Consider the following 23252-nt stretch of genomic DNA (forward strand, 5'->3'; position numbering starts at 1 on the left):
GAAAATTAGATTTAGAACGCGTTAAACTTTTGAATGGGAACACAATTTTCTTCAATAGACGCCGCCATTTTATTGTACTAAAGAGTAAACAAAAACCTGTGACGTCACGGTCCCGCCGAGTCTAGTGGCTTTTCAAATATTTTTAAAAAAAATGGGTTATTCTGCATAGGAATAAATCAATAAATTAATTAACGTCTTTAAATAAATTTGTGATCAACAGTCTGTCTGCATTAAAAAATTATTCTCTACCTGCATACCATTTTACAGCTTTCCAGATAGAGTCGAACATATCACAATTTTCGATCAGGCAAACAAATAAATATTCAAACATGTAAACAAAGTTGACTTTTAGTAGTATATAGATTATTCTTTTCACAAAACAAAAGATGGCGCAAATCTTAATTTAGATCCCCAGACAACAAACGACAACACCAAAAGGCCAAACCAGAAACGTCGTCTGCTAATTTAGACGCTAGAGTTCAGGAGTATGTGTGTCTTTTTCGTTTTATTTCGGGCGTCCTTTACAAATAAATAAAAAATAAAAAACTTCGACTAGCGAAGAAAACAAACCTGCTAAATTTGTGAGAATAAATTTCTTTTTAAACAAAATGTTCTATGTTCTAAAAGAAAAAAAAAAGACTGAGAATATATCTACTAGACAGCTTTTGCTAATTTAATATTGTGTCGAAGAAAAATGATGAATTATAAATAAGTAAATTGTCAACGACGTTTTTTCAAAGAGGAATTTACAAGGTGATGTGTGGGCTTCTGTCCTTTAAATTAAGTTGTTCCAAATCTGGACTCGTTATAATTAAATATTCTGTTTTTAATGTAATTTCTGGGTTGTTGCTTTTTATAAAGTATTTTCTGTTTTTTTAAATGTAATTTATATTGTTGTTATTTTTTGTAGTTTCTTGCTCAGTATATCTGATCATACATTTTAATGATCAAAGCTTTACAATAAATAATAAATGACACGAATACATACATATATATATATATATATATATATATATATATATATATATATATATATATATTTATATATATATATATATAGACCTATGTGTGTGTGTGTGTGTGTGTTTGTATGTATATAGGTCTTTAATAAGCAATAATATTCCTTTCTCGAAAATAAAATCAAATTATTTTCCAGAAAATGTTACAATTTTTATTTTATTTTTAAACTTGATTCCATTATTTTTTCACGTGAGCGAAGAATGCTTGTGATGTAACTGTAACTGTAATATCATTTTTTTTTTTTTAAGATCGTGTTTGTCTTGGAGTCGGTGTCAGAATCTATTGTCTTGTAGCGATCAACGCAGCTTCTGGAAATAGAGAATCCTATTCCCACAATAGTTGTGTGGCTGACAAATAAAGAATCCTATTCCCACAATAGTTGTGTGAATGACAGTTCAGACAGCCCGGGGTATCTTCTTCTCTTTACGTTAACAATTAGCGCCCAGCTGACCTCATTACGGATCGGTTAATTAAACGCTCGCGTACTTCATCGACTGAATTATTTGAAAAATAAAACTATGACATTGGAGTCTGTACTGACGTCTAATGACCTTTGGGAAATTTGATAAGACATTTGTGTTGATTAGAATAGACCAAGTAAGATGTGTACATCTGTCCATCTAAGTACCACGTGACCCCCCCCCCCCCCCTATCTGCACTGAGCGTACCGTACCGGCATTGTTGTTGGAGGCTTTGTTGACGGATTGGGGTCACGGTGACCTTGGTCCAGTCAAGCCCTGTTGAACAAACACTTTGTCAAGGACATTGTGGGGGGGGGGGGGGGGGGGGGGCGGGCGGGGTGACTTGAGGTTGGGGGCAGAGTGACTTGGTGGGGGAGGGAAGGGGGGGGGGGTAAACTTGGCGTGTGTCGTCTGGCCCAGGCTGCAAGTGACCGTAATGACGTAGTGGGGGGGGGGTGGCGGGGCTGGGGTGGTGTGATTACTCATCCGTCGAAACCTTGGGGTTTTTTTTGTTGTTTTTTTTTGTGAACAAAAATACAGCTCCCCCTTATCCCTCCTCTTCCGGTCATGACTTTTTATTGTTATTGTTCCATGAACTGATTTATTTATAGTTTAACTTCTATTTGGTCCACGTTTTGTTTGTCAAAATTAATTTACAGTCAACATTTTTTTAGTCACATGAAAGGCTAGTCTAGAGCCCGTATTTCTATTGTGTTGGTGTTCTCATGACAGCTATAGGCCGAGAAACAAAACATCAGGTGTGACGTCATCCTTGTCGTTTCTTTGTAAACTTTTATCACAGAGTATTCAATATCTATAGAACTATGAATGTATGTATGTGTTGTGTGGTTTAGCACCAACATACATGTAGAACATACATGTGGTTTAACTGAAAATCTTGACGGTATCTTTAAAAGCTCAAGTAACAAAGCCAACTCGCCAACATACATAAAAGCCAATTCTGGTCAGAGACCAGTTTTGAATTTTAACAAACACCGTACAAATATTAACTGCTGTGTCTATGAACTGTGTATTTTGGTAAAGAAAATATTACTCTTGTAAATTGATCAAATAATTGTGTATTTAAAGTATTTGCATAAAAATATTGGACTCCTACTATGGACCAAATAATTGTGTACTGAAGTAAAACGATTTGGTCCTGCTATAGACCAAATAATTGTGTATTGAAGTAAAAAGATTTGATCCTGCTATTGACCAAATAATTGTGTATTGAAGTAAAAAGATTTGGCCCTGCTATTGATCAAATAATTGTGTATTGAAGCAAGGCTCTAATTCCCGTGTGGACCCACGGAGTTGAGACCATCAACGAAACTTAGGGGTACGGTTAACCCCCATGTGTCGTGTAGACTGAGGCTGAAGGCGGTGTTTACACAAAACTTCACACCGAGCATGCGCAGATGGCCACGAGCTGACCCACGCGACCAATAAGTGAACTATTTCTGTTTTTCTAATAAAAGAGGAAGGCAGGTTTTTTTGTCCTGGACTAAATATAACGACCCCCTCCCCCTCCCCGCCCCCTCTCAGACACACATGACAAACCCCTCCCTCATTTTTTTGTGACGGTGTTTTTTGACCAGCTGCTATTTAGGTATTTTCTTTGTTCAGTTCAAGTTGCCGTTGTGACAATGGTATGGCTCGTAGATTTTATCCTGTATCTGGCCAATGAAATAAAAATAATTTATTTTTTTTGCCGGTGTGGGCTTTTTATTTTAATTGTTGCCACAAATAGCTCGCGATTTATCAAGCTGTCAAAAATGTACGCAACAAATTTTATTTTAAAGATACTTTATGGCAACTTGTTTATTCAACGAATGGACATTTTTAGCTTTCTTTTGAATGACATTCAATGTAATCCCAGTAAAAATGTTAGACTTATGAATGCGTTTTTTTATTATTTAAAAAAATTCTCAGTTTACTTAATAAAAATTTCAGCGAAGCAATTAATGCGTATATAATTAGACTCCGTTTTTACAAATCTTATTCCACGTGATATCATAAATCTTGTTAATATTTTATCATCTAATTTCGGCAACAATTAGTGTCAATTAAAGATGGCGTTGATGAGTTCTTGAGTCAGGATTAGATCAATAAACAGTTGGTTAATTTTGTCATCACCACGATCTCGGCAACCTCTAGATTGTATCGGTGAAATATCGCGAGATGTGACTAGCACGAGATGATCACAAGTTTGATGCGATGTTATGTTCGTTAGCAGAGTTTCTTCCAGGCATCTCTTCGGGGGGGGGGGGGGGGGGGGGGGGCAAAGCCCACCCCCCCCCCCCCCCCGAAATTTTTTACCGCCCCCCCCCCCCCGAACGAAATGAAATTTATATATTTATATATAGAAAATATATACTTTTAACAGTGTCCGCCCCCCCCCCCCGAAGAAAGTCTACCGCCCCCCCCCCCCCGAAAATTTCAAGTGCCCCCCCCCCCCGGAGAAAAAAGTCTGGAAGAAACACTGTTCGTTAGGCTCATGATGTTTCTGTGTGTGTTGGACTATTGACAGCATAGTGGTGGACACCAGCAGACGTGAAGCTACACCAGTAGATGACATCAGCAGACGTGAAGCTACACCAGCAGTGGACACCAGCAGACGTCAGTCCAAAATATATTTTCTACCATTACAGAAATAAGTGACATAAATGGCATCACGCTGTTGGTCGATGTGTTTCCCTCCCGTCCTCTTCCTCTTTGTCCCGAACATCAGACCCCTCTAAATGACAAAACATCAGACCCCTCTAAACATCAGACACCTCTAAACATCAGAACCCTCTAAATGACTTCACTCTTCTTCAGCCAACCCCCCCCCCTCTCCTTCTTTAGCTTGCCCCCCCCCCCCCTCCCCTTTCTTCATACCAGTTTTCACATTCACATTTAATTCATTAAAACAGCGAAATGGGAAAATAACTCCAAAAAAATATTTTCCAAAAATTACTTTTATATCATAAAAATTGTAACGTCCCTCACTTTAACCCCCCTCCCCCACCCAGCCATTGCCAAGGAGTGTGGTATTAATTATGGACGACACCTTGAGTAAAATGCGAAAGTGTAAATTACAGTGATGCATCGCCTGTACAACTACCAACAACTATAGCACCCGAATAATGCCTAATTTACTTCCTCGTTATAAAGTAATTAAGGCAAGGACAGAACAACATCAACACGACCCGACCTTGACCCAGCACGTGACAACTGACAATGATCTCATTGGTCAAGATTTACTCATTCGATGACGTCATCGTGTGAGCTAAAGTTGGGGTCAAACAAAACCCAACACTCGGATACCTCCACCCCCTCCCCCTTCCTGCCCACACATTCATCAGTAGACCAGCGAGCCTGCAGCCAACTTCATCCCTGTCCACCCCCACCCCCGGGCTCTGCCCCACCCTGCCTCACCCCGCCCCTAACCCCAATTTGTCCCCAGAGTTCATTGTCGCGCGATCCGGGTCAAAAGGTAATCTCGGCCACGTGCTTGGAGGGTGAGTAAGGTTTCCCAAGCCAGTGGTGACATGCTTGTGGTGACATGCTTGTGGTGACCCGCTTGTGGTGACACACTAGAGGTGACACACCAGTAGTTGATGGTGACACGCTAGCTGAAGCACGTTGGGGATGATACTGTTGTGCTATTCTAGTGGTGATACCCCGGTGCTAATATGCTAGTGGTGTCACCTCAGTGCTAATATGCTAGTGGTGACACCCCAGTGCTAATATGCTAGTGGTGACACCCCAGTGCTAATATGCTAGTGGTGATACACTGGATGTGGCATGCATGTGATGGCTGGTCAGACGCTTGTTATGACTTGAATCCACTATGTGTTGTGCTATGTATTAAATGAATCTATTTTTGTGTCCATTTTTATCGAACTATAAGCATAGTTGTACACGTACTGTGTTAAATCACGCCCCCCCCCCACCACCACACGTGTGTGTGTGTGTCGATGTGTGAGCATAACTTGACTCAGTAGCTTGCTCACCTAGCGTGACTCACCACGTGATATGACAATAGAAGCATGTATTACAAACTGCCGTCAGTTACCTGTCGACAATTACCTGCCGACAATTACCTGCCGACAATTACCTCTCTTAAGTCGATGACTAACCTTGACGGCGCGTGCTTCCACACCTGGATTTATCATGCATGTCCTTGATTTCTACCGCCCCCCCCCCCTCCCCGCCCCTTACATGCCGAGCCCTCCCCTCCCGCATGTTATTGAAAGTTGTGTGCACATCACACACAGTGAGTCGACTCTTGGGGTGGGGCAATGGACGTGGGGGGAGGGGGGGGGGGTTGGAAGAAATGATTGCATTGGGGTGGGGGTGAAACAAAAAGTGGTTGTCAGGATGATGATGATGGTGTAGGGGGGTCGGATATTGGTGGGGGGGAAGGAGGTGTGGGGTGAGGGTTGTTGGGAGACTGGTATTGTAAATCCTAACATTTTTTTTATATGTGTAACATTGCTTGTTTTGTTTAGATAGTATAGGTGCAAATAATTCTGGTGTAACGTCATTTAAACTTTTGATGTTAGAACTAGTATAACATCATTCAAACTCTTGATATTATGGGTGCGGCATGTATGTATTATACTATTGTAGCCTATCAAGTAAAACAAACGAGGGAGTGGGGGGGGGGGACCAGATAAGGAAATATCTTAAAATAAATTAACTATACCGAGTCAGTAATTTGATATTTTTTAGATGTATAAGACACTCCTGCATGAATACTTGATGATATTATCTCTGACTAGTTATTTTAAGAACTCATTAAAACGGTAAAATGAATCCGATGGAAATGTTTGAATGGTCTAAGACCCGTGCCATGGAAATGTTTGAATGGTCTAAGACCCGAGTCATGGAAATGTTTGAATGGTCTAAGACCCGAGTCATGGAAATGTTTGAATGGTCTAAGACCCGAGTCATGGAAATGTTTGAATGGTCTAAGACCCGAGTCATGGAAATGTTTGAATGGTCTAAGACCCGTGCCATGGAAATGTTTGAATGGTCTAAGACCCGTGCCATGGAAATGTTTGAATGGTCTAAGACCCGAGCCATGGAAATGTTTGAATGGTCTAAGACCCGAGTCATGGAAATGTTTGAATGGTCTAAGACCCGAGCCATGGAAATGTTTGAATGGTCTAAGACCCGAGCCAGAGTTCTTTGAGCAAATAAAAAAAGTTTTGGCGTCAGGAGGCGATGATGATTTTGTGTGGTAGAGACCTCGGTTTATAAAGTTGAATACATTTGGGAGCAGGCCACACCCCCTTCACCCAACCCCCCCCCACCCCACCCCCACCCCCACCACACACACACACACACACACGCGACTTCCATTGTGTGGCATGTAAATTATGAATGTGGGTGCCGTGTGGTGTTGTGGTGAGGTTGTGGCCCCGCAGCAACCACCAGGAAATATCGCCATATTTTTTTTTAAATTGACGATAATTGGCATGCAGGAAATATTGTCCACGGGAAATATGGGGGGGGGGGGGAATTATATCTCCAGTGAGGGGTGTTGGTGATACGGCCTAGGGAGAGGGGGAGTGGAGCAATATGGCAGGTTTTTTCCATATCTCCAGGAGGGAAGATGTTGGGTGTTATGGGGAGGGAAGGAGGGCAATTCGTCAAGCTGATATTCAACATATAACAATGATAAAACTACCCCGTAGTTGTTTTTTTTTATTTCACCACAAACTTTGGGAGGGCAGGAGTTAGGATAATTTGTTTTCCGTTCGTACTTGTTTAGGGTGTGAGCGTGCATCAATTGTAATGATCAATTTTTTACAGTAGTTTTGGAGTTGACAACATTGAAGTATCAATGTTTAGTTGGAGTGGTTTGGTTAGAGGACTGCGGTAGATAGGACATCTAGTAGGAAATAAATCATGATGTAGGACATATGACTCCTGTAGGACCTTGTGTAGTACATAGGACTTAGTATGGTACATCAGAAATGGTGTATGACATAGGACTTGATGTAGCACATATGAAATAATGTAGGACATGAGCTATGATGTAGGAATGTGTGTGGTAGCCTACATAGAACTTGAATAGACCATAGACAGTAGGACAGTACACAAACTAAACGTAAGCATGTCGTAGTTAACCGACTATTTCATTGGACTTAAGCCACCATGGGAAGTTTTTATTTGTCTGACTCTATTGTATTCAGGGATAAGTCTGTTTGATTTCCGGTTTTCGTTTTGTGAGTTCGCTCCCTTACAATGACTCGCTACAAAGTAACTAGGTTGATATTTTCAAAACAACTTGTTTTCTAGATAGGAATGTGGGGTTTTTTTTTAAGGGGGGGGGGGGGGGGTAAGTGTGGGGTTGGGTGGGTTTCTTTACCAAGAAAATTTCGACGAAAATGACTTTTATTAAGTTGACCAGTAACACAGTGATTGTTTGTAAATGCGAACAGGAATGACTTTATCACAACATTATCACATTTATCACAAGTCAACACCTTAACTTGGTTCACTAATGAGTGTGTATATAGAATGGGTCACTAATTAACGTGAATATAGATTAGGTGTTTGATAGAGTAAATTGCTTGATGCAGGGAAGGTGTGGAGGGATGAGGGGGGGGTGTCATCATCTTATAATAGCTAACTCTGTTTCTGTCAAATTTCGATCGGCCAGAATTGGCTGAATTGATGACATCATAATTTGTATTGATCACTGAATATTATATCAAATCTTCGTCCTATTGAACAATAACAAAGATAACAACACAGATAGTACTGTTTTATCATGCACACATCAAGTATGTAGCTTGACCTTAGTGGTGACTTGGTGGTGACTTGGTGGTGACGTGAGGGTGACTTGTTGGTGACTTGGTGGTGACAAGTTGGTGACTTGGTGGTGACATGTTGGTGACTTGGTGGTGACATGTTGGTGACTTGGTGGTGACATGTTGGTGACTTGGTGGTGACAAGTTGGTGACTTGGTGGTGACAAGTTGGTGACTTGGTGGTGACATGTTGGTGACTTGGTGGTGACATGTTGGTGACTTGGTGGTGACATGTTGGTGACTTGGTGGTGACAAGTTGGTGACTTGGTGGTGACATGTTGGTGACTTGGTGGTGACATGTTGGTGACTTGGTGGTGACATGTTAGTGACCTGACCTGACACTTTAAGTAAAGTGGACGGTGACACTTAACAAAACAACAGTTTACGAACGTTCGAAATAATGGGAGGTCACCATTTTGATGACGTTTACAACCAACATGTATCAGACACTTGAGACTAGGTCACGTGAACCCTCAGGTAAACAGAAACACATTCAGACAGGTGTTTAAACACCCAGCGTTGACTGGAGAATCTACCTCAGCTTGACTGGCAGGTGTTTAGCAGTCGGCAGCATGGGTGTGACCATAGGACAGTTTAAGGTTACACCGCATGTTCACTCACATCAAATGATCACACTCACATACACACACACATACACATATACACACACAAACACACACATACACACACACACATATACATATATATATATATATATATATATATTTATTTATTTATTTATTTATTTATTTATATATATATATATAATTATATATATATATATATATATATATATATATATATATATATATATATATATATATATATATATATATATATATATATATATATATATATATATATATATATATATATATATATATAGGCCTCGCTACTACCATCACCTTGGAATATTTTGAACTGACCAATAGGAAAAGAGATTGCGTGTCTTTTAAGAATAGCAGAAACTCGCCTGTACCAGAGGAAAAGAAATCCTTCCAGAAAAATCCAAAAATCTCCCTGACAGTATCGATCTGACTGGACCTTGACCGGACCCTGAATCAGGTCATCCACATCCGGGTCATCGTGGTGCCGTCTGCTGACTGTCTCTCGTCTGCTTGTTTGGCCGGGAACTAGTGACTCACACCGGGATTTTTCATTGCATTGATTTATGGGTTTTGTGTATACGTTGTTTAGCTGTCTCTTATTCGGCTGTCTGTAATCTGTAGTCTGTTGACAGCTGTCTTTTGTCGGCTGTCTTTTGTCAGCTGTCTGATGTCAGATGTCTGTTGTCTGTTGTCAGCTGTCTTTTGTATGTTGTCTGTTGTCAGCTGTCTCTTGTCTGAGCCTTCATCTCAATGTATAATAGTCTACTTTTATGGTATATGATTCACGTGAGGGGGGTGGGGCTGTGTGTGGTAGGCCTCATTAGTACCAGGTTTAATTAGCAACAAGCGATGTCCTAAACTAAATGAGACTGTAGAACAGTCATCAGTACACCACAAGTGATCTAGAACAAAGGTATATACACCAGATTGTTGGTCTCTTTACAGACACACATACACACACACATACACCCACAGAATACGGACAGAATTGAAAAGTCCCGTTTTTCCGACTCGATTACGCATAAAACGCTAAAATTTTGACTTATTTGGATCTATAATTTTTGCCCCATTAAAATAAGTCCTCTATATTCAGTCTGTGATGAAGGACTGCGTGAAAACTGTCAAAATTTCATGTCATTTTTGTGCACGACTACAATACTTTCTCTATACTCTGTATACGAGAAAGTAATAAACCGGGAGTGATCTCCCCTAAACTTTCTACAATATTCCTATATAACACTACGGGGGATGGCAACTCGGGATATAGACAATATTTTTAATCCATTTTTAATTACTTAAACTTTTTAAAATAGAGTAGAATCTCGTAGAATAAAGAATTGCGCACCAAGAGAACGCCAAATAAAATGTGTATAATAGTGCGGAATATTATTAGTACTTTATAAATTCACATGTGTTTTTTGAGAAATCGGAAATAGCCTAAATTACTACTTGTAAAATTGAACATAGAAAAGGTTCCACTTCCGGTTATCGGAAATCGCTGAAAAGTTGATACGGATCTACAAATTTGATATAATACTTACATATGAAATTTCATCAACCTAGCTGTAACGGTACTCAAGTTATCATGTTTACAGACAGACAGACACACACATACACATACACATACACACACAGACATACGGACAAGATTGCAAAACTATGTTTTTCCGACTCAGGGAGGTGTAAAACTTCTAGATTTGCAAAAGTCTCGATTTTTTACTTTCTCGTATACAAAGTATAGAGAAAGTATTGTAATCGTGCAAAAAAAAAAATCGAGTTGCCATCGCCCGTAGTGTTATATTATAATAAGAATATTCGAGAAAGTTTAGGGGAGATCACTCCCTGTTTATTTTTTTGCACGATTACAATATTTTCTCTATACTTTGTATACGAGAAAGTAAAAATAGTGAGAAGTGTTTTACTAAGAGCATTTGGGCTAAACTGTGACAGTTACCTCCCTTTTAAAAATAAATTATAAATAAACAGGGGACACAACTTATAATAATGCTCACGAAACTCCTTTAAACTACAGACAGTCAATGGACATGAAACAAAAAGGTTAATTGTATATTTTTATTCTAGTAATACACATATAACAAATGTGTATTATATAAATTTATCTTGTCTTTAAAATTTTAACTTTTTGAATTAAAATCTGACTGTAATTTAAATAGAAAACCACTAGCTGAATTAAATAAGGCCTGCTTCATGATTGAACAAGTGCAGGATTTTAACATTCCTTTTCTAGTTTCTGATGACATCATTATAAGTGTTTACTTTACTTTTTACTTTTCTTTTCTGTTTCTTCCACCCTCCCCCCCCCCCCCCTCCCCCCATCTCGTCCCCTCAGCCCACCACGCCGGGGAAAAAAATCCCTTGAATCATCATTTAATTACACATTTGCATTTTCAGTTTCAGATTGGTTTATATTTTTTTTTATTTATATCTCATTATGTTTAGACGTTTTGTATTAGATCTATGTATAAGTAAACCATCTTAAATGAATGAAAGTAGGCTACAAGTAAGAAAGAAATATTACTATTGTAAATCTGTATCAGTCCTCACAAGCCGATGATGAAAACTGTAATACTAAAGCGAACACACAACTGACGCTGTAAATTACATGTCTGAGGCAGGAAAAAAAATTGTTTACTTTTCTTTAATATTTTCATTTTCATTATTTTGACTCTTCTTGTGTTAATTTTAAATATGTCAATCCATTATGTACAACGGTAAAATACTTCGGTTCCACACGATGATTAAACTTACGTAAACGATGTCAATGTTGAAAACATCATCATTTCCCGTTCGTGTCCAGGACACAAGGGACAAACGACGTAGATTTACCAAAGATTTTTGAACTTTTAAAACCAAAAGAATTTATGGTTACTAAAGTTTGGGAGTCGCTTCAATATGTCACTGGTTGGAGCATGACCCACGTGGTTGGCACTGGTTGGAGAATGACCCCCTTGGTTGGCACAGGTTGGAGAATGACCCCCTTGGTTGGCACTGGTTGGAGAATGACCCCCTTGGTTGGCACTGGTTGGAGAATGACCCACGTGGTTGGCACTGGTTGGAGAATGACCCCCTTGGTTGGCACTGGTTGGAGAATGACACCTTGGTTGACACTGGTTGGAGAATGACTAAGGCATGCAGATTAGTAAACAATAGCCCGACTCTTCCTCTGGGTTGTTGTCATTAATTACTTAATTAATTAACAATTTCTAGGAAAAAATTCAGGTCCCCTGAGTCATTATTTGTTGACGGAAGTGCAGTGGGGGTAGGGGTTGGGCTTGTGGGTGAAGGATTGCTATTACTCTTCTATTTCAAGTGTTTACAGAACCCAGATGCAAGCAATGAAAATATTCAAGTATGTTTATAACCTCAACTTTTCTCGACCAACCGTTCATCGATTACTGGCTGATCATGCGAGTGATCACTCAACCGTAACTCTAAGGCCTAACCTTTGTTTACCCTATTGTTTTAGATTTAGATTTTCTACAATTATCCCAACTAGGTTGATTGGTGAGTTGGCAGTCTTTGCTAACTAACAGTATCAATCATCACCATCAATCACCACTCGACATTTTTCACCCCCCCCCCCCCCTTTTTTTTGTTGACCCAGCTCATAAAACAAGATAATAAAAAGTCTAGTGACAATTTAAGCGCAATTTCCTTATGTTATCCATAACAATTTTTAATTTTTTGTGACCGAACGAAAGGATATTTTTTTCGCTAAAAACCTACACGATGCTCAGTTTAAATTAAAAATATCATCCTAGGCCTACACGATGCTCAGTTTAAAAATTCTTAATTAATTTTTTGTGACCGAACGAAAGGATATTTTTGAAAATTTTCTTCTGCAATATTGTTCTAAATTATGGCAGGAATCGATTGGTAAATGTTTCAAGTCGCTAAGTGGTCTGGTTGCCGAGATATGGACCAAAAACTGCATTTGTTCGAGGTTTTTTGGCTTTTCCGGGAAATCCAGGAAGGAATTCCGGGAATTTTTTGGCCCACAATCATCCTTGGAACTTGCTTAACATATTTGCTTTTGGAACTAGTCCTCGATATTGCTTCGTTGAGGAGGAGATACGACTTAAAGCTGCGGACACACATCCATTCATTCATTCATTCATTCATCCATCCAGAAATGACGAGTTAATAATCGCAATTGTCCGTATGGAAATTGCGCTAAAAATCACCAATATCGCGCGCTTATTTTAAAAGAGTCAACGTATGACGATGTTAAAAAAAATGCAATCGGCAATTTGCAAAAGGATTTTAGACTGGGCAGAATCTGGCTTTTGTTTTTAACTGGCCAGAAAAATGTGTCATTATTTATTGCTTGAAGTGTTCGTGTTGCCGAAAAGGAAAATAACATTTTTCTCATTAGATTGATAATGGCTTTGTCAAGCCCCTGATTGTAAAATACTCCGTGTTTTTTTATATATTCAAACAATATCCTGTTTTTTAAAGAACAGAAATGTATATTGTAATGTTCGATATAACAGAGGTATAACAGAGAGATACCAGTGAGATATAACCTTAAATGCACAAAAAGAAAAAGTTGAAAAAGTGCATGTAAAGAAAGTCATGTGTTTTAATCCAAAAAAAAAATTGTGTAGAAACCTAAACATATCGTGACTGCCGTTTAGAGCATTTAAAAAAAAACACATCACTTTCAGTGTGAATCACTTTACATATTTTTAGCAGAAAAAAAAATCAATTGCTTTATTTTATTTTTTAAATGATGTCCATAAACTAGAACTTGTAAAAAGAATGATCAAATGCTGGAAATATTTATTGATACAATAAACCCGCGGAAATATCACGAGAAATGATTAGGGGATAGCTGTTTGAAGCTAATCATACACTGATGTATGAATAATGCCGAAATTTCCTAATATTGATTTTTCACAAATTTTCCACATTACACCGGCTTTGGAAATCCCAACTGGCAAATTGCTGAGCAATTTTACCCCAGTGCGATAAGCGCTGAAAAATCTGACTCATACCTGTCATTTTTGTGTGAAGTGGTTGGCAAATTTTTTTTTTAGCTCGCGTAGGGCGAACCTCGCTTTGTCCGGCACGTGAATTTGTTGGCTGAAAGGCCGTGACCAGTTGTCAAAACATTTAGAGGGCAATCAACGTTTTCGGGTGTTTTTCTTTGTCATCGATCTGTTACTTTACCTCGCCCCCTTTCCTTTTTCTTAACTCTGAGATTAAGAAAAAAAAAGGCTAAATTCATTAAAAAAAAATGTTCATGGGTTGTGCTAAATTCGTCATTCATCAAAAGATGTTCATAACTAGTGCTAAATTCATCATTCATCAAAAAATGGTCATAACCTTTACTAAATTCATCATTCTTCAAAAAATATTCATAAGGGGGTCATCCATAAATGACGTCACGCTTTTTTTGACGATTTTTACCTCCCCCTCCCCTCCCCTCAGCCACACGCCGTCACAAAAAGCCAGACCCCCCCCCCTCTCTAAAATGACATCAAACCTCAGCCTATAACCCCCCTCAAAATTGAAGTTATAAAATCTTGTCTGAACTCGGTCAAAATAGAGTATTTTAATCAATTCCTATTTATTAAAAGAGTTTTCTAAAACGCGAAATAACGTCTAAAATTCGTTTTCCAACCCCCACCCCCCCCCCCCACCCTCATCACACACCGTCACAAAATTACGGAGCCCCCTCCCCCCTATGAGTGTGACGTCATTTATGGACGACCCCCTATCCTGTGCTAAATTCGTCATTCATCAAAAGATGTTCATAACTTGTGCTAAATTCATCATTCACCAAAAGATGTTCATAACCTGTGCTAAATTCGTCATTCATCAAAAGATGTTCATAACCTGTGCTAAATTCATCATTCATCAAATGATGTTCATAACCTGTGCTAAATTCATCATTCATCAAATGATGTTCATAACCTGTGCTAAATTCATCATTCATCAAATGATGTTCATAACCTGTGCTAAATTCATCATTCATCAAATGATGTTCATAACCTGTGCTAAATTCGTCATTCATATCTTCAAGCACCCACAGTCAGGCCTTTACAGGATAACCTGTTCGTCAGCTGAAACTTTTGACTGTTATGGTCGATATAAGGGAGGTAATTCATTAAACTGAACTAAAAGAAGACTTGAAGAGTTATCGGTAACGCTGAGATGAAAAGTATGTACTAAATGGGTGGACAATTAACAAAACACACTTTGTAAAAATAAATATTCACAAAACATTTTAAAAAAAAAACAACTTAGTCCTATTTAAATGAAATCAATTTTTATTTTTCCAATTTTAACCGAACCCCAACCATTTTAAGAAAGCCAAACCTTAAATACTTGATGGATTTTCTTTGTTGAAGGGAAATATTATAATTTTGCGAACTACGATTTTACTGTTGATAAGATCACATCCGTTGTAAAATATAGCCACAGTCCGTCCCAACACCTTAACCTAGTGCCAGGGTCGGCAACCTGCGGCTCGCGAGCCGCATGCAGCTCTTTTGATATCAAGATGCGGCTCTTGCTCCATGTAAAAATATAAATAATTGTTTTATTTTCAAAACTCATAACACATATTTACTGTAAAGAAACAACCTTTAAACGTGATAAAAACATCATAGAACAGTGAGAATAGGTGAGGTAGAACGCATATAGGGACAGCTGACAGCCGCTTGGGCACCAGGCCCAGCCCTACAGTCGTGATGTGGCCAGCCCCGTGGCAATACTCGATGTTTGCCACTGCCCAAGTTCCAACTTTTTTGAACGTCTTTAAATGGGGAATTTTATTTTATATAGAATGCATATTATCTCTATCTGTCAGTATGCATTAATTTGTCCTGAGTGACGTAGTTTTTTTAGTTATAAGCTTCCTACTGTTAAGCCGGATACTGGACTGTAGGGTACGAGTTTACCCTGCGTTCAGCGGGTGGAAGGTAAGTCCGGTGAGAACCGAAGGACAGAAGGGACCGATACGCTAATCAAACCTATATCCAAGCCAGTTAGTCGGAGTGTGCCGTGTTGACACCTTCTGAGCCGGTGATGTCCGTAAAAAAAAAAAAGTTAACAGCTTCTAAAGTGGATTGGGACAGTCCTATATTTGCGAAACATTTGTATGTTTTTATATGAATAAAGATTATTTCATATTTAAAATTATTTACTTTTAATAAAAAATTAAAATTATTTAACTAGTTCTATTATTGAAATAATAAACAGGAAGTGATTTCCTCTAAACTTTCTCGAATGTTCTCATATAACATTACTGGGGATGGCACCTCAGGTATATACACATGCTTTTTAATTTCTTTAAATTTTAAAAATAGAATAGAATCTCGTAGAAAAAGTGAACAAGCGAACAACAAACAATATGTTTGTTATAATTCGGAATAGTATTAGTACTTTATAAATTTACATGCGTTTTTTTATGATATCGGAAATAGCATAAATTAATACTTCCGATCAACGGAAATTACTCAAAATTTGACAGAAGGCAGAGAATAAGATCTTTTCCTTTTATCTATCTGATACATTACTTTAGTTATGGGCTTTTGAAAAACTAAAAGTAGAATAAGTTCAACTTTTGGTTATCGGAAATCGCTGAAAAGTTGATACAGAACTACAAATTTGATATAATAATTATATATGGAATTTCATCAACTTAGCTATAACGGTACTCATGTTATCGTGTTCACAGACTGATACACACACACACACACTACTTTTAAAGTGTTGAAAAATATAAGTATTGACTGTAGAAAAAAGGCTCAAACTAATTCATCAGCATTGCTAAATTATTTGTTTTTTTTATTTGTCCTGTTGACATATGGGTAAATGGCCAAAGATTAGAGTAAGTTTTATCATTCTTCTTCTACGTTCTTAACCCTAGTGTTGGAAGGAATTACCTCCAGCACCATTAAGTCTTACGTGGCACACAAACTAACGGCTTATCCAAAACAATAAAACAAGGCACTGTGCCATGATGGAGAAGAAAGGCAAGACGTCATAAGATTGATGACGTCAAAGACTGGACAGGGCTGTCCGTTACAGAACTACTCAGAGGACCGAGACAGATGTCGGAAAAATTAAGAGAAAAATCACCATTGACGTCACTATTAGGGTTAAGAGCAGAATACCTAGTCCTAGTCCAACTTGTAGCGTATAGGCGTCAGCAGGCAATATTGGCTTTTTTGTTTTAAAAATTCCAAATATGATGAGAAGAAACTAATTACTCGATATAGGGCTGGTAAGTAGGTCACCAACCAGTTCTATGGCTCAATAAAACTTGCATGAGCCATAGAACTGGTTGGTGACCTACTTACCAGCCCTATACGCCATTATTAGTTGTTGTTTGTTTTTTTCTAGCAATATGTATTTCAAGGGGGACAACACCAAGTTGAATTTAAAAATTATTTAAAATGTGTAACCAACGAAAAAGTTGACCGAATTAAAAAATGTGCATTAAGTATTTTAATGTGATATTACATAAGTACGTCAAAACAAACCTGTTTTTTTTACATAGAAAAACCACAATTTAAAATTACGATTAAACATAGAACTCAACACATTGTCGGTAAAGTATTCCTGTAATTTTAAATATAGAGTTTCCCAGTTAATTGCGTTCCCATTCGGATTCTGATGACTTGGTTTATTTTTTAAAAATATCATATTTATTTATTTAAAAAAATTTGATAATTTGATGTTGATTTACTTGTTTTAATTGCAAATAAAAGTATTTTAAAAAAAAATTATTTAAAAAAAACTTTAAATAAAAAAAATTAAACTTATTCAACTAATCCTAATCAAATACCAATTATTGAAATAATAAACAGGGAGTGATCTCCCCTGAACTTTCTCAAATATTCTTATATAAATACTACGGGGAAGGCAACTCAGGGATATATACCCATGAATTTTAATCAATTTTTAATTAATTATCTCTTTAAAATAGAATAGAATCTCGTAGAAAAAAAGAATTGCACACCAAGTGAACAACAAACAATATGTTTGTAATAGTGCGGAATATTATTAGTACTTTATAAATTTACATGCGGTTTTTTTTTTTTTAAGAAATCGGAAATAGCGTAAATTACTACTTCCGATCAACGGAAATTACTCAAAATTTGACAGAAGGTAAAGAATTAGATCTTTTACTTTTATATATCGTATACAGTACTTAAATTATAGGCTTTTGAAAAACTAAAAGTAGAATAAGTTCCACATTTGGTTATCGGAAATCGCTGATAAGTTGATACAGAACTACAAATTCGATATAATACTTATATATGAAATTTCATCAACTTAGCTGTAACGGTACTCATGTTATCGTGTTCAAAGACACACATACATACATACACACACACACACACACAGACATATGGACGAAATTGCAAATCTGGGTTAGTGGCTCTTAAAAAACTGGAAAATTTTGTAAAGTCTTACTTTTGGCTTTTTCGTCTCAAAAGGTTGCCGACCCCTGACCTAGCGTGATACAAACATGTAAGACATTGCTACTGGTATAAACAAACATGAACTAACAAATTAAAGACATAGAATTAACAGTTTAAATATACAAACATGTACAAAAGCTACAAAAACGTAATACAGATTGACAGAAAAAAACACGGGTGATCGTCCAAGATTTATTAAGTGACAATCAAATAATATCACAGATGAAATGACTTTACAATTTGTCAAAGCATTCATCCTAACAACATTATTAAACAGGATTTGCAAGTTTTATTTTCATCAAGTTTTTGTTTTATCAAGATTTATTTTCATCAAGTTTTTGTTCCACAATTAAATACAACAATTCAGATGACACAGTAAATGTCAACAGAGATGACAACAGTAAATGTCATTTTATTGCGCTAATCTACTGGACATTGCTTTACCTTATAATTTTATCACCTAAAGATGGTAGATTTAAAGTTAGTCATACAACCCATACGTCTAAAGATGGTATGTTTAAAGTTAGTCATCCGATCTGTGTCTAAAGATGGTTGGTTTAAAGTTAGTCAAACAACCCATACATCTAAAGATGGTATGTTTTAAGTTAACTACAATCCATTAAGCTTAAACTGGTAGATTTCAAATTAACCATTTTAAGATGATACGTTAGCCATAATTTCCATGAAGCTATAAATTTGGTAATCAGGATTAATGTTCGCCACACAACACATTCAAGACAGTCACCAAGGTAAATGCTGAACTAATGAGCATAAAACCATTATAAATGGCTGATTTGAATTGAAAGCGTCGCGCACAGTGCATCAACATCAGGAGATATTGGCGTCACAAGCATCTCATCACTTGACAGTAGAACTGACAAACTCTCATGTCTTCCAAATTGTGACGTCTGTACAATTTTGTTACGTCTGTAAAATTTTATCATGTCTGTAAAATTTTGTAATGTCTGTCAAATTTTGTCATGTTTATAAAATTTTGTCACGTCTCCCAAATTTTGTCATGTCTGTAAAACTTATTTTGTCATGTCTGTCAAATTTTGTCATGTCTGTCAAATTTTGTCATGTTTGTAAAATTTTGTCATGTCTGTTAAATTTATTTTGTGATGTCTGACATAATGTGTGCCAAATTTTGTAATGTCTTCTAAATGTTGTGATGTCAGTCCAAATGAAGAATTTTTAAGCAGTAAGTTTTATCTTTTTAAAAAATGTAACTTATAAAAGAGAAGATGAGATTTACCACCGAGACGATAAGTGTCTTAAGCTAAAAGCCACTGTAACATAAAGCTTACATTGTCATCTGTTTAGTAAATGTAATAAATAGAAAAGAAGAAAATATCAGTCTGTGTCAAAAATTTTTTGATAAATCTGTCACACAAAATGAGTACAAAAAAATAGAAGGAAATATTGAGGATGGTGGGGGTGAGGGCTTACCTAGTGGTGGAATAAAAACATCTGACACAGATACAAAAATTCACTATATGACACATGTCATTATAGACTACTGTCACATAATGACATAAACTAATGACATATCATTATAGTATAGACTACTGGTTCATGATAGCACCATACACTGCTATTACAGCCGTTATCCTTAAATAATAATGTTAGTATAAAACAAATTTTAAAGAGTTCACATCAAAATCTATTCTTGAAGTGATCTTTACATTATTTCAAAGTTTGACTAAAAAAAACAAATGGAATATACTAGGATCTGCATGTTCATACATAAATACATTTTGTGAAACAAAAAAAATAATCATTAGAGGCGCTACATGACTTGAGCATGAACAATTAAAAGAAATATACACGTTTTTGGTGCCTGGTGCCACAGGTGTCTGGTGCCACAGGTGTCTGGTGCCACAGGTGTCTGGTGCCACAGGTGAGTGGTGCCACAGGTGAGTGGTGCCACAGGTGTCTGGTGCCACAGGTGTCTGGTGCCACAGGTGAGTGGTGCCACAGGTGAGTGGTGCCACAGGTGTCTGGTGCCACAGGTGTCTGGTGCCACAGGTGTCTGGTGCCACAGGTGAGTGGTGCCACAGGTGAGTGGTGCCACAGGTGTCTGGTGCCACAGGTGCCTGGTGCCACAGGTGAGTGGTGCCACAGGTGAGTGGTGCCACAGGTGAGTGGTGCCCCAGGTGAGTGGTGCCACAGGTGTGTGGTGCCACAGGTGCCTGTTGCCAAAGTTGCCTGGTGCCACAGGTGTCTGGTGCCACAGGTGTCTGGTGCCACAGGTGTCTGGTGCCACAGGTGTCTGGTGCCACAGGTGTCTGGTGCCACAGGTGTCTGGTGCCACAGGTGTCTGGTGCCACAGGTGTCTGGTGCCACAGGTGTCTGGTGCCACAGGTGTCTGGTGCCACAGGTGTCTGGTGCCACAGGTGTCTGGTGCCACAGGTGTCTGGTGCCACAGGTGTCTGGTGCCACAGGTGTCTGGTGCCACAGGTGTCTGGTGCCACAGGTGTCTGGTGCCACAGGTGTCTGGTGCCACAGGTGTCTGGTGCCACAGGTGTCTGGTGCCACAGGTGAGTGGTGCCACAGGTGTCTGGTGCCACAGGTGTCTGGTGCCACAGGTGTCTGGTGCCACAGGTGTCTGGCGCCACAGGTAAGTGGTGCCACAGACAGCAGGCACCTTGTTGCACACCCGTCTCAATGGTTCTGATGTCCAGCTAGTGCTGACCCTGGTCCTGGACACAGCATTCACCTGAAGGTCATGTGACTGCAGGTGTTACGTCATCTTCTCCTTCTTGTCAAACAGAGCTGCCTGCAAACAATTCAGGAGCTCCGACGCCACGTTCTCGTAACCTATCTCAAGACTGATGGCAGCGATGTTGGTTAAACCCTATGGAAAGATTTTTATCATTAGCCCCCTCACATTTTATAATTAGCCCCCTCACATTTTATGATTAGCCCCCTCACATTTTATGATTAGCCCCCTCACATTTTATGATTAGCCCCCTCACATTTTATGATTAGCCCCCTCACATTTTATGATTAGCCCCCTCACGTTTTATGATTAGCCCCCTCACATTTTATGATTAGCCCCCTCACATTTTATGATTAGCCCCCTCACATTTTATGATTAGCCCCCTCACATTTTATGATTAGCCCCACCACATTTTATCATTAGCCCCCTCACACTTTATCATTTGCCCAATCACATTTTATGATTAGACCCCTCACATTTTATCCACATTGTATCATTAGACCCCTCAAATTTTATTACTAGACCCCTCACATTTTATCACTAGACCCCTCACATTTTATCCACATTGTATCATTAGACCCCTCAAATTTTATTACTAGACCCCTCACATTTTATCACTAGACCCCTCACATTTTATCCACATTGTATCATTAGACCCCTCAAATTTTATTATTAGCCCCATCGCATTTAATATTAGCAAATAAATCAAAGAATAAGTTAAATTATTTTTTGCATTTAAAAAATGAATATTAGTTTCTATGTTGTAAACATTCTATAATTTAAAAAAAAAGGGTGTGTCCTCTGTACCTGAAATATGCTGGGGGAGATAGCACTGATGTCCATCAATGCTACAAGGTAGTTTTCTGTCATGTTCCATTCCTTGGGACAAAGGGTTACAATGGTTGGTGTTATGGTCATGTGGGGGGGGGGGGGGGGGGGGGGGGGGGGGGTTGGAACATAATTTCAAACTAAAACATACATGTAAAGGTCAATGACCAATTCTATATTTGTCATCCTTACTGATGTCAGACCGGTCAAGTCAACTGGTGTCAGACTGGTCAAGTCAACTGATGTCAGACCGGTCAAGTCTACTGATGTCAGACTGGTCAAGTCAACTGATGTCAGACTGGTCAAGTTTACTGATGTCAGACCGGTCAAGTCAACTGATGTCAGACCGGTCAAGTCAACTGATGTCAGACCGGTCAAGTCAACTGATGTCAGACCAGTCAAGTTTACTGATGTCAGACCGGTCAAGTCAACTGATGTCAGACCGGTCAAGTCAACTGATGTCAGACTGGTCAAGTCAACTGATGTCAGACTGGTCAAGTCAACTGATGTCAGACTGGTCAAGTCAACTGATGTCAGACCGGTCAAGTTTACTGATGTCAGACCAGTCAAGTTTACTGATGTCAGACCGGTCAAGTCAACTGATGTCAGACCGGTCAAGTCAACTGATGTCAGACCGGTCAAGTCAACTGATGTCAGACCAGTCAAGTTTACTGATGTCAGACCGGTCAAGTCAACTGATGTCAGACCGGTCAAGTCAACTGATGTCAGACTGGTCAAGTCAACTGATGTCAGACTGGTCAAGTCAACTGATGTCAGACTGGTCAAGTCAACTGATGTCAGACTGGTCAAGTCTACTGATGTCAGACTGGTCAAGTCTACTGATGTCAGACTGGTCAATTCAACTGATGTCAAACTTAGACTGGTCAAGTCTACCGATGTCAGACTGGTCAATTCAACTGATGTCAAACTTAGACTGGTCAAGTCTACCGATGTCAGACTGGTCAAGTCTACTGATGTCAAACTTAGACTGGTCAAGTCTACCGATGTCAGACTGGTCAAGTCTACTGATGTCAAACTTAGACTGGTCAAGTCTACTGCTGTCACTTAGACTGGTCAAGTCAACTGCTGTCATCACTTACTGAAGCCAGGTTTTCTGTGTGCAGGAAGAGGTCAGTCAGTGCCCTGACCACAGCAGGCTGTATGACAGGCTCCTTGTCGTCCCTGGTCATGGTCTTGTACAGCTCCCACAGCGGCTTCAGGAGGGCCAGGTCAATGTCTGGCGCTGGCTTGGACTAGAGGCAACAGGGAAAAAACAGGTCAGCAACAGGTCAACAACAAGTCAGGTCAACAACAGGCCAGGTCAATGTCTGGTGCTGGCTTGGA

General features: G+C 38.7%; 1 protein-coding gene across 4 annotated transcripts in view; it reads right to left on the minus strand.

Moving 5' to 3' along the window:
* Positions 1-20895: 20895 nt before the first annotated feature.
* Positions 20896-23252, minus strand: part of LOC131934523 (zinc finger ZZ-type and EF-hand domain-containing protein 1) — a 59662-nt gene continuing 57305 nt past the window's right edge. For 3 of the 4 annotated variants that reach the window (XM_059290585.1, XM_059290582.1, XM_059290574.1), the window contains exons 74-76: positions 23009-23161; positions 21888-21959; positions 20897-21215 (exon numbers count right to left, since the gene is read on the minus strand). In XM_059290585.1, the coding sequence (XP_059146568.1) occupies positions 21102-21215; positions 21888-21959; positions 23009-23161 (339 nt within the window). In that variant the 3' untranslated portion in view covers positions 20897-21101. Of the gene's footprint in view, positions 21216-21887; positions 21960-23008; positions 23162-23252 lie in introns of all 4 variants that reach the window. The other variant, XM_059290565.1, reaches the window with a different exon arrangement.

The sequence above is a fragment of the Physella acuta genome, unplaced genomic scaffold (assembly GCF_028476545.2).
Source record: "Physella acuta isolate Inbredline_101_S28 unplaced genomic scaffold, ASM2847654v3 ptg000011l, whole genome shotgun sequence".
Taxonomy (NCBI): domain Eukaryota; kingdom Metazoa; phylum Mollusca; class Gastropoda; family Physidae; genus Physella; species Physella acuta.